The sequence below is a fragment of the Crocodylus porosus genome, unplaced genomic scaffold (genome assembly GCF_001723895.1).
Source record: "Crocodylus porosus isolate Cpor-Errol unplaced genomic scaffold, CroPor_comp1, whole genome shotgun sequence".
In the NCBI taxonomy this organism is placed as follows: domain Eukaryota; kingdom Metazoa; phylum Chordata; order Crocodylia; family Crocodylidae; genus Crocodylus; species Crocodylus porosus.
The window spans coordinates 1,432,227-1,443,694 of NW_017728904.1; the positions used below are offsets into that span (position 1 = coordinate 1,432,227).

The following is an 11,468-nucleotide window of genomic DNA, read 5'->3' on the forward strand; positions in this document are numbered from 1 at the left end:
GGGGAGGACGCGGACGTGTGGGGGATGGGCGTTCGCCACCGGGCCTGCGCCTGGCCCTCGTGCCCCTTCCCAGACAGCCGCGAGCCTGGGCACCTGCCGCCAGCGCCTCCCTCTCCCGATGCTGCCCCGGCCCTTAATCCCGCTGCAGCAGGGGCCTCAGCGCACCCCCAGCCCTGCTTGCACCCCCTCGTAACGTGCCAGACAAGCTAAGCTGCGGTTATCTCCGAGGTGATCTCCCTGGCAGGGTGAAGGTGACCCAGTGACACAGGGTGGGGGCGGGCGGCATGTGGCCGGGGGGATTATGCATTACGGCGGCACCACACGCCCTGGCGGAGAGCAGGGCCCTGCACTGGGTGGCGCGTGCAGAAAAGGAGGCAGCCAGCCCCGAAGTGCTGGCAGCCTCCGTCAGACAGGAGCCCTGGGGACTGGGGCAGGAGAGACCAGGCGAGCACTGCCGGGGAAGGCTGGGCTGTGGCTGGGGCCAGTGCCCATCAGGGCTGCACGTGGGTGCAGGTGGCATTGACCTCTCCTGCCAGACTCCCGAGCAGTCACGTCCTCCGACGGGCGGCGAGCGGTCAGTAGGAAGCCCCTTGTCAGGCGGGCGAGGGCCCAGCGTGGGAGAGGTTACGCAGTCCCGTGGCACAGTCCCGAGGCAGCCATGGCTAATCCTCCTTGCTGCTGCCATGGAGACTCGGGGCCTCGCCCACGCCAGCTCCCCAGCAGCTTGAGCTCCCTGTTCCTGTGCAGGGCTCCACGGGGCAGAGGCAGGGATGTCCTCCATGTAGCATCAGCATTTCCTACTTGCCCCTTTGCCACCGCACTGTCTGCAGCGTTCCTGAAGCCCTGGGGTTCAGCACTGATGGGGTGGTCCCATCCCTTTGTGGGCTTGGGGCCTCTGTGAGAGGCTCCAGGTTACAGAGAGGAAGACAGAGGCACAGAGGAGTGAAGAGCAAGGGGTAGGGCTCTGGCATCCTGGCTCCCAGCCCCCTGGCTACAATTGGGACCAAGTGACTATGTCCATGTTGGACCCTGACTCGCACCCACTGCTTTCTGCATGTAGAAACGCTGGGCTGGGTCTGAGGGGTAGAGAGCATGGGAGTGGGCAGGTATCAGATAGCCGGAAAAGAGGCTGTATGGGTGTCCCGAGGTCCCAGCTCACGCATGCATGAAGCTGGGGCACTGTGCGTGTGACTGCACATGAGGGCATCTGGCTGTGCTCTGTGCAGCTGCAGAGCAGTCACTCTGTGCACCTTGGCCTGGCTGATGCATAGGATCATAGGAGCGAGGGCTAGAAAGGACCTTGGGAGTCATTGAGTCTAGCCCCTAATCACAGCAGGACAAGCCCCAACTATATCATCCCAGCCAGGGCATGTGGGGATGTGGCTGTGCCTCTGGGACACTCGTCTGGGCTGATCCAGAGGGAATCCAAGCTCAGGGCCCCTGGGGCAGCTTCACCTGCATGGGGCTTGCAGGGGGCAGCTTCCTCAGGCCTTCTGCTCCTGGGTTTGAGCAGAGACTGAGCTAGCAGGGCATCCACGCGGCCTGGTCTTCATTGTCCGCGTGCTGCTGTAGCTCCAAGCCACGACTGGGCACAGCACGTTTGCCTAGTAGCTGCAAGGAGGGCAGGTGCTGATCCTGAGCCTGCAGTAGTTTGCTCTGGTAGGAGTCAAGGGAGGACAAGGGAGGTGGTGATCGGGGGATGGGGCACAGGGTTGTGGATGTGATGGGGAAGGCCTTGGCAAGGCCCTGGCAGAGACTGGACCTGTGGGGAAGGGGCCAGCCCAGGCTGCATAGCAGGACTGGTTGGGATGGAGCCAGGAAGTTGAGGCCTGGCTGGGGCTTTGCCCATGAAGTCAGGTGCTGTGGGGAGAGGCCAGGCTGGAGCTCTGAGTCACCCTGACAGCGGCTGTCTGCAGCCACCTCCCCGGGCACCCTGGACATGTGGCAGGAGCCACGTCTCTGTGCTGTCCCCCGAGGCTCCAGCCGCTCTGAGGACATTTCCCTTCTCTCCTCCCTGCTCTGCGCCCCCCCCCCCCCCCCCCCCAGGTTCTACTGGGACCTCATTATGCTCCTGCTGATGGTGGGGAACCTGATCATCCTGCCCGTGGGCATCACCTTCTTCAAGGACGAGAACACGCCGCCCTGGATCGTCTTCAACGTGCTCTCCGACACCTTCTTCCTGGCTGACCTGGTACTGAACTTCCGCACAGGCATTGTAGTGGAGGACAACACAGAGATCATCCTGGACCCCCACACCATCAAAACAAAGTACCTTAAAAGCTGGTTCCTGGTCGACTTCATCTCCTCCATCCCTGTCGACTACATCTTCCTCGTTGTCGACCTGGAGACTCAGGTGGACTCAGATGTCTACAAGACGGCACGGGCTCTGCGCATCGTGCGCTTCACCAAGATCCTCAGCCTGCTGCGCCTGCTGCGCCTCTCTCGCCTCATCCGCTACATCCACCAGTGGGAGGAGGTGGGTGGCCAGGAGCCAGCTGGAGGGCGAGGGGCATCCTAGGGGCTCCTGCCTGGGGGAGGTGGAGGGTGAGGGGGGCCCCATGGCCAGGAGTTCAGGGGCCGCTGGTTGCAAGTTTTGGAGCTCACCAGGGACCTGGTGCCTGGAGATGGGGGAGCTCTTCCCTTCCCCACAGGTGCCCTGGGGAGCACTGGTTCCTTACTGTCCTGCTCCCGGCTTCCCCCATGCCCAGATTTTCCACATGACCTATGACCTGGCCAGCGCTGTGGTGCGGATCTTCAACCTAATTGGCATGATGCTGCTCCTATGCCACTGGGATGGCTGCCTCCAGTTCCTGGTGCCCATGCTGCAGGACTTCCCTGAGGACTGCTGGGTCTCCATCAATCACATGGTGGTGAGTGCCATGCTTCCCCACTCCTGGAGCCCAGCCGCAGGCCTCCGCAGCTGCCAGCAGGAGCTCCCACCTGGGTGAGGTTGCATATGGTCCAGGGCAAGAGACTCCCCACCCACCCCTATCCAAAGCATCTGCCCATGCACACACTCTTGCTTGCATCCTGGCATGTGCACATGTGCTCACTCTTACACATGTGCCCTAAGCTCCGGAGCCACAAGCTTTCAGATGTTCTGCAGGCTGCTGGGACCCTGGGGCGACAGTCAGGTGGGAGGGAGTGAGGGCTCATTTCTGCAGCCAGCAGGGCAGATCTAGCCCACCAGGCGCTAGGGGAGAGCTGGGAGGGGGCTCCTGCTGCTTCACTGGGGGCCAGCCCAGAAGGTGTGGCCCTGGGAGGTGGGTGGTCCTGGGTTTTCAGGCAGCGGGGGCTGCTGGGGCACAGCTCCATCCTCCTTTCCATGCCTCCTGTCTCCAGAATGACTCATGGGGGAAACAGTACTCGCACGCCCTGTTCAAGGCCATGAGCCACATGCTGTGCATTGGCTATGGGCAGCAGGCCCCGGAGGGCATGACCGACGTCTGGCTCACTATGCTTAGCATGATCGTGGGCGCCACCTGCTACGCTATGTTCATTGGCCACGCCACCGCCCTCATCCAGTCACTGGACTCCTCCCGTCGGCAGTACCAGGAGAAGGTGCGTGGGGCAGGCAGGAGATGAGCCTGGGACTGCCGGGAGGGGTCTGGGGTATGAGTCCAGAACAAATTGACCTGGTGCCCACAGCTGCTTATCATAGGAGTCGGCCATGCTCCTAGCTCCTGCCCTTAGGCCCTGTTACTTGGGGAGGGCTGTAGGTAGGACCATGGGCTGGCACTGCCCCTCCACCCTCATGGAGCCAAAGGCCCTGGGGCTGGAGTGGGGTCACTGCCCTCTCCATAGGGGTTCTGCTATGGAAGAGGGTTTCCAGCTCCCCCTGTGAGCTTGTGTCCATCTGTTTGCCCCTCCAGTACAAGCAGGTGGAGCAGTACATGTCATTCCACAAGCTGCCCGGCGACATGCGCCAACGCATCCACGAGTACTATGAGCACCGCTACCAGGGCAAGATGTTCGACGAGGAGAACATCCTGGGGGAGCTGAGCGAGCCACTCAAGGAGGTAGGGAGGGGCTGTTCTCCCAGGGTTGGGCAGGGGCGACTGTTGTGGGAACTACCCCCAGGGGACAGTCTGCCCTGGATCCCATGACACCGTGGCCTCACTGCTCCCACAGGAAATCATCAACTTCAACTGCCGGAACTTGGTGGCCAACATGCCGCTGTTCGCCAACGCCGACCCCAATTTCGTGACAGCCATGCTAACCAAGCTGCGCTTTGAGGTCTTCCAGCCCGCCGACTTCATCGTCCGCGAGGGCACTGTGGGCAAGAAGATGTACTTCATCCAGCACGGTGTGGTCAGCGTCCTCACCAAGGGCAACAAGGAGACCAAACTCTCTGACGGCTCCTACTTTGGGGGTGAGGCTGGATTGGGAACTGGGAGGGATAGGGAGAGGCAACGCAGCTCGGGGGCAGAGGCGGCCCCGGCCCCTCCACCTGCCCAGCCGATGCCTTTGCCATGTGTTCTAGGTTCTTGCTCTGGAAATCTGCCAGGCATGCTGCCCCTGGCTTCAATTCCTAGCTTTGAGGGGGAGGGGGGTCTAGTGGTTAGAGCAGGGGGGGCCATGACAGTGAGGACACCTGGGTTCTCTCCCCGACTCTAAGTGGCTCCCATAGGAGGAAGGGGGGTGCAGGAGTGGCTGGGGTGGGGCTGCATCTCTGATGCACCGCTGCCCCCACAGAGATCTGCCTGCTGACGCGGGGCCGTCGCACAGCCAGCATCCGCGCTGACACCTACTGCCGCCTCTACTCGCTCTCTGTGGACAACTTCAACGAGGTGCTGGAGGAATACCCCATGATGCGCAGGGCCTTCGAGACTGTTGCCATGGACCGCCTGGACCGCATCGGTGAGGCCCCCATCCCCCACTTCCAGCCCCACAGGTCTCTGGGCTTCCCTTTCTCTCACATGGCAGGGGAAAGAGGGCAGCTCCTGGGGGGGGCTGTAAGCGACCTCAGCCTCCTCCACCCTTCGTGATCTCTGCTGGGAAGCGCTGAGCTGGCTGGCTGTCAGCCCCTCTTCACTGCACCAGGAAGCCTGGGCACCTTGGCCACAAGCCCTTCGCCCTGCTCCCCCATGCCTCCATTTTCCCTTCTGTAACATGGTGGGGATGGCGCTGCCCCAAGTGCTTTTCCCCATGGCCCTGCCCTTCTCTCAGCAGCGCCTTCTCTCTGCCCAGGCAAGAAGAACTCCATCCTGCTGCGGAAGCGGGCAGAGCACAGCTCGGGGCCTGTGAACAGCGAAATGGTCCAGCAGATTGTCAAGCATGACCGCGACATGGCACGCAGCATCCAGGGCCTTCAGCAGGTGGCCGTGGGCCGGGAGCTGAGTGGCAAGCCAGTGATCTGGGAGCCCCTGGTGCACGCACCACTGCAGACAGCCGCCGCCACCACCAACGTGGCCATTGCCCTGACCCACCAGCAGAGTCTGCAGGCCCACATCTTCCTGCCCCCCTCGTCCATAGCCAGCCCACTTTCACCTGAGGCCGTGCTGCTCCCCAGGCAGGTGCGCCGGTCCCAGCCCAGTCTGGGGGGCTCCCGGCCCTCTTCTGTGAGCTCCCCGTCGGGGGCACCATCCCACATCCACACGCCGGCAGCTGGCTCGCCGTCCTCCCCGTTGGTCCAGTCCCAGTCATCCTTGGAGACTGCGGGGCAGAGACCAGGCCCTGGGGCACAGCCCTTGCCCAGGGGGGTGCCAAAGGGGGAGCCACCTGCCAAAGCAAAGCAGCCCCCGATAGGCTCCCAGCCCCAGCTCTCAAAGTCCCGAGGCACCTCGGCCTCCACCTCACTCCTGCAGCAGCCAGCGGGAGCCCCATCGCCCAGCTCCGAGCAGGCACTTCCGGCAGGGAGAACACTCCACTACAGCCTCTCCCGAGCCACTGGCTCCCACATCTCCCTGCTGATGCAGCCACAGCAGCTGGTGAAGCACCGCAGCATCCAAGGCCTGCCTGTCGGGAGGCTCACCCAGGATGTCCGGCTGCTGTCGGCTTCCCAGCCCTCTCTGCCCAATAAAATGTCCCAGCACGTGGACGGAGGGGCTTCCCAGCCGGGCCGGAAGTCGGCAGGGAACCTGGCTCACAGGTCATCTCCGTCAGTACCTGGACTCCTCGCCAAGGCATCCCCGGGGGCCACAGGGCAGCCAGCACTGCCGCAGCAGGCACCGCCAGGACTGCCGGCTCAGCCCAGCCGGCCCCTGAGTGGAGCCTCGACCCCACAGTCCCCCGTCTCTACGCCCCAGCATGCAGCAGGCCCCTCCCACAAGGGCTCCGTGGCCTTCAGCGCAGAGATGGAAACAGGGAAACCGAAACTGCCATCCAACATGTGAGAGCTGGGGCTGCATCCATACATGGGGAGGGTGGGGGTCTCTCTGGAGAACTGCCCCGAGGTTGTGCCAAGGTGGAGGAAAGTCCTCCTGGGCTGGGCTGAGCTGGGTTGGGTCTGGGGACAGGAGGCAGGAAAGGGAGGCTGGGCAGCAGCCTGCCTGCAAAGCCCTCTGGGCTGTCAGACGTGGAGAGGAGAGAACGGAGGGCAGCCGGGTACTGCAGGCGCTGACTGCGCTGCCAGGACCAGGTGGGACACAGGCAGCTCTAAGGAGCTGGCCTGGAGGGGAGGAGCCTTGGGATCCTCCTGACCCCACTGGGAGCAGGAGCCTGTTGAAATGCTGACTACAAGGTGCACGGTGCTGGGCATCGCTGAGCACTGGAACTGCCCCTGCCTTCCCGGGTGCCAGCTTTGCCGTGGGGTCGTGCACTGTCTTGTCTTTCTTGCCTGCCGTTGCTGTGGGGCCTGGGCCTAGGCCTGGCTCTGTCCCTGGCAGCTCCAGTGACACTGGCATTGCCTGAGCGGAGTTAGGGCATTTTGGTTGCATTTCTCCTGTAGGAGATGCTCCTGCCTCGCCTGGTCCCCACAATGAGTGAGGGGCAGGGGTCAGGCCCAGCATCCCAGTGTGAGGCCTGCAGCTTGCAGAAGGCAGAGCGGGGTGGGCCCCGTGGGCAAAGGGGGCCGGGGCAGGGCTCATAGTGGAGCTGTGTAGACAGGGCCTTGGAGGTTGCGGGCCCCCCAGGCACTGCGGCTCTGCTTGGGGCCCTGCTTACGGGCGGCGGTGCCTAGAGCAGGATACCTGGGGCCCACGGTGCTGGCTGTTAAGACTGAGCAAAATGCAACACAGTGAGCTCCAGGGAACAAGCAGAGCAGGCTCCCATGGGCCCAGGCTCTGTGAGGCCTCAGGGCTGGGCACTGTGACAGCTGAGCTGGAACCACAGCATGGGGCATCGTCCGGTAGTGGGCTGCCCGTCCAGGCCCAGGCCCAGGGCTCAGGGATCTTGGGGAAGAGCAGGGCTCCTAACCCTGTGTTGAGATGCTCCTGTCCGAGCTGGGCATCGCTCGGGGCTGGGGTTGTGCGGCACAGGGAGGCCTGCTCGCTCCCCGGCCCCGCGACAGCCGGCGGGACCCGGGTTTCCTTTCTCTGCCCCAACTGGCTGCAGCCTGCGGCTCATTGCCTGGGCTCGCATGAGTCAGAAGTGCATCCTTAAGGCATTTGGTGGTCTGGGAAGGCTTGACCCCATCCCAATCCCCATCCCCAGCTGTACCCACTGTTGGGCATCTGCCCCACACTGTGGTCCAGGTGCCATCACCAGCATTGACACAAGGGAAGAAGATGCCAACTTCACCCCCCAGGTCCCACTTACACCCACCGCCACCTCGGGGGGAGGGTCCTGGGCTTCTGTCTGTGCAGGAGGGCTGGGGCGGGGGTCTCTGCCCCCCAAGCCGCTGCTTTCCGGGAACCAGTAGTTAGCAGTGTGTGTTTGAGTCGTGGCTCTGCTGAGCAGCTGATTCTGCTTACAGTGTTGCTTTTGGGTCCAAACGTGTTGCCGGTTCTGGTTAGAGTAGTGTCGCCCCCCAGCCGCTGCGCTCTACAAGCTTCTTCCTTCCGTGACTAGTGTCAGGAAACCCCTCGTAGCCCCCGCGCCAGCTGTGGTGTCAGCAGCAGTGCAGAGATTGGCCCCGTAGGTGCGTAGAGGTGCTAGGCGCCACCCCTGAGCCACGCCTAGGCGCAGCAGTAGGCTTGAGTTTCTTTTCATGCTGGGCTGCTTCGAGGTGAGTTGTCGTGTCCTCTCCGTTAGTACTTTGGGATGTTGGGACCGGAGGCATCGCTGCAGGGCGCCAAGCCCGGCCCTTGGTGTGCTGCGGGAGAGGACACCCAGCACTGCCTTCTTCTCACGGACTCGAACACCCCGCCCCGTCTGCCCATCTCTGCTCCCCTCCCCGCCCCCCTCGCCCCTGTCCTGACTGCCCCGCGGCTCCTCTGGAAGGGGCCTGCAGGCCGATCGCTTCGATTCAAACATTCCAGATCTTCTTGTTTACACTACGTCACGTAGAGACATTCGTAGCCGTCGTGTGGCATCCCATTGCGTGGGCCCCGCTTCCGCCGCCCGGGGCTTTGGGCCTTGGAGACAGGGCAGCGTAGTCGGTGCAGCCGCGTCCCCACTGGGCCCTTCCCCTGCTGCCGAGAGCCTTGGGCAGCCACCAGCATAGTCCCACTGCGCCACCACCCTTGGGCTGGTCCATTATGGCCTGGAGCTGGCCCAGGCAGTGCACGGGGCAGCAGGCAGCAGGCACCGCTCTGCCCAGGGGAGCAAAGGCTCCCGTGTTGGCAGGGGCTGGGGTCAGGGAGAGGCCGGGGCGGGCACCACCTGTGTGTGTATGTGTGCGTGTGCGCGCGTGTGGGTGCGTGTCTCCGTGACATGTGGGTGCGTGCTTGAGTCTAGTCACCAAAGACCATGACCCCCCACTCTTGCACTCGCCGTGGTCAATGTACAGAGCTTGTAGTTTTCATATCGCAGAGGATTTAAAGCTGTTTTTTATTTTCGTCATTGTACATACGGGTTTCAGTAATAAAGAGAGACTCCAAGCCGGCCTCACCTTGTGCCTCTGTCAGCAGCGCTCGTGCCAGGGGCTCCCATCCCGCCCTCAATGCCGGCTGGCGCCACCTCCCACCACTGCCTGCCTGCATGTGGCAGCCCTGGGTGAAGTCCCCTGCTCCATCTCAGCCCCACACGCTCTCAGGCCAGGGTGCCTGTGGCTGCCTCCTGGCTGTGATGCCAGGGAAACTGGCAGTGTTCACCCCCTGGCCTGGCCAGGGGCACAGCCCTGAGGGAACATTAGGCTTGGCCTTGGGCAGCCAGGACCCCGGCAGGACCCTAGCAGGGCCCGAGTGCTGCCAGAGCCTCAGTGCCCCAAACTGAGGCCCCTGCGGGACCAGTTCCCCATGAGTCGTCCCCAGAGCAGGATGGCCACAGAGCACAGCGCAGCTGAGCTGCAGAGCTGAGGCCCAGGGTGCAGCATCCCAGGGCAAGGAGGCTTGCAGGGGCACAGGTGCTGTGGTTGCTTTTCCCCGAGGTCCCGCCCAGATGTGCGGAGGGAGTCAGTGAGCGCTGTGCAGCCAGGCTGCGCGGGGGGCAAAGCTGTGTGGCTGGGCTCTGCGGGGAGCAGACCCCCAGCCCAACCCTCCCCAGCACTCACCGGCAGGATTAACATTTAATCTTTATTGTTTTCCTCCATTTAGTAATGAGCTGGAGGAAAGAACAGGGGCTGGGGCAGGGAGATTTTGCCTGATTGCAGCTCAGAGTTTAAGCATTAAGTAGATTAAATCAAGGTCAGTGAATGAGCAAAGGGCCCGGACGGAGCGTGGGGAAGCAGAATGCATGGGCAAGGGCCCAGAGCCATGACCCCATGACTCAGGCATTGCTCCGGCTTCTCTCCTGCTTGCTGGCGCTTCCAGGCCTGGAGGCCACAGAGCCACTCGGACCCGGCAAGGGAGGGAACTCCTGCCACAATCCCGCACCGAGCTCCCCAGCGGGGCCCTGCCACTGTCCCACCAGAGTCCCAGGGCGGTGCAGTGCTTCGTGCCTGGTTTGCCAGGTTGGATCCACTCCCCAGGCCACACCGTGGAGCGCAGGAGCCGTGTCCCTCCGTGTCTGCATCCAGCACCAGCATTGAGGCCTGCCAGGCACGCAGGGCAGCCACACAGTTTGCAGGCATTAGGCTTGGTGGCAGATAATGAGATGAGCCCCGATTAACAGGTTTCTTGATAATTTGATTATTTCGGATCAAGCTGGGCCTCACACAAGGAGATGCCAGGAGCGGGAGGCTGGAGCTGCTCCCTCTGCGCAGCTTCCTGCTTGCAGAGGCCAGACCCCATCTTCTGGGCCCAGCCTGCCAGACCACGGCAGGGGGACAGCATCTGCCTGAAACATCATCTGTGCCCATTCCCTGAGAGCTGAGATGTCCCAGAACTTGCCTGGCTGGTGTCCCCAGCCGCTCGGGGCCACACAGAGCAGTGCAGTCTAGTGCCAGCTAAGGCACAGGAAGCAGTACTGCCCCAGACCCCAGCCGGAACGGGGAGTGCCCGTGCGCCGCGTCCTTCACAGCACCTCTGCATGGTCACTGCCGGACCGCGCGGCCAAGCCCAATGGTACAGCAGTAGGTGCAGCCCGCAGGGTTCGGGGGGGCCAGGTCCCTTCCATGGCTGGCAGGTGGCAGGAAGGTGACATGGCCACAAGGCCCTGGGGCTGCCAGCAGTGTGGAAGGGATTACCAAGAAGTCAAGCAGAGATTGATTAAACTTGATTTAGGGGGAGATTAAGGGATCACAGCAGAGCAGGGGGAGATTGCCAATCAACAGCACCATTGTGAGCAAAGCCTGGGGGGGCAAGAGCCCCCAGTGAGCAGCAGGGCTGCAGCACCAGGAGTCTACAGTGAGCCTGGGAAACCTCCAGCACCAGCCCTGCCCTTTCCTGGCACAGGAGCCAGAGCCATGAGGATCCTGCTATGGGGGGAGGCGCTGGGCAGGAGGGCCAGGGCAGGGTCCTGGGGCATCAGGGCCAAGGCTGTGCACAGTTGGGCCCTGCCCGGGGCGCCTCCAAGGCCAGGCACCTGTGGGTGCTGCAGAACCAGCACTAGTCGCCTCACCAGGGTACTGGGGGAAGGGGAAGGAGCCAAAGCCAGTCCTGGTCCCTGTCCTCTCCTCGGGGTCAGGGTCAGGCCTCAGCTCAGCTGGCAACTCTGGCGGTGGGGCCTGGAGCTCCTCAGCTGGCAGCGCCACCCCAGCCTGCCAAGTCCTACAACAGCCCAGGGCCACCACAACCCGGGCAGCAATTCCCAGGGCCACAGGGTAGTATGTGCCCCCCTCCAGCACCCACTACAGCCACAACGAGAAAGCTCCCTGGATCTGGGTGTTTAATGACGGAGCCATGTGGTATCAACAGGGGCTGGGCACAGGAGCAGCCCCAGGTGCCCCCCTCACGGCACCTTCACCACTCGCATGATGTTGGTGTAGCCAGCGCCAGGCCTCCAGCCTGTCACGATGATGACAATGTCGCTGGAGCGCAGAAATCCACGCACACGTCCTGGGAGGAAAAGCAGCTGGTGAGAGGGGCAGGGGGGCAGCAGGGGCTGCC

The 11,468-nt window shown here is 63.2% G+C and overlaps 2 protein-coding genes across 3 annotated transcripts in view; one reads left to right on the plus strand and one right to left on the minus strand.

The window, feature by feature from the left end:
- Positions 1–1,924: 1,924 nt before the first annotated feature.
- HCN3 (hyperpolarization activated cyclic nucleotide gated potassium channel 3) lies at positions 1,925–8,926 on the plus strand. Its single transcript, XM_019556868.1, has 7 exons — positions 1,925–2,476; positions 2,709–2,870; positions 3,343–3,561; positions 3,873–4,019; positions 4,132–4,372; positions 4,696–4,860; positions 5,191–8,926. The coding sequence occupies exons 1-7, from the start codon at positions 1,940–1,942 to the stop codon at positions 6,333–6,335; spliced, it is 2,616 nt and encodes an 871-aa protein (XP_019412413.1). The 5' UTR covers positions 1,925–1,939; the 3' UTR covers positions 6,336–8,926.
- Positions 8,927–11,232: 2,306 nt separating this feature from the next.
- The window catches only part of PKLR (pyruvate kinase, liver and RBC), a 4,810-nt gene continuing 4,574 nt past the window's right edge, over positions 11,233–11,468 (minus strand). For both annotated transcript variants that reach the window (XM_019556869.1, XM_019556870.1), the window contains exon 11: positions 11,233–11,417. In XM_019556869.1, coding sequence (XP_019412414.1) covers positions 11,311–11,417 — 107 coding nt within the window. In that variant the 3' untranslated portion in view covers positions 11,233–11,310. The remainder of the gene's footprint in view (positions 11,418–11,468) is intronic.

Coding starts and splice junctions, on each gene's coding strand:
- HCN3 (XM_019556868.1), top strand. CDS start 1,940: ATGTGGCAGGAGCCACGTCTCTGTGCTGTCCCCCGAGGCTCCAGCCGC. Junction 3,562..3,872: donor GTCGGCAGTACCAGGAGAAG/GTGCGTGGGGCA, acceptor TTGCCCCTCCAG/TACAAGCAGGTGGAGCAGTA. Junction 4,373..4,695: donor TGACGGCTCCTACTTTGGGG/GTGAGGCTGGAT, acceptor CTGCCCCCACAG/AGATCTGCCTGCTGACGCGG.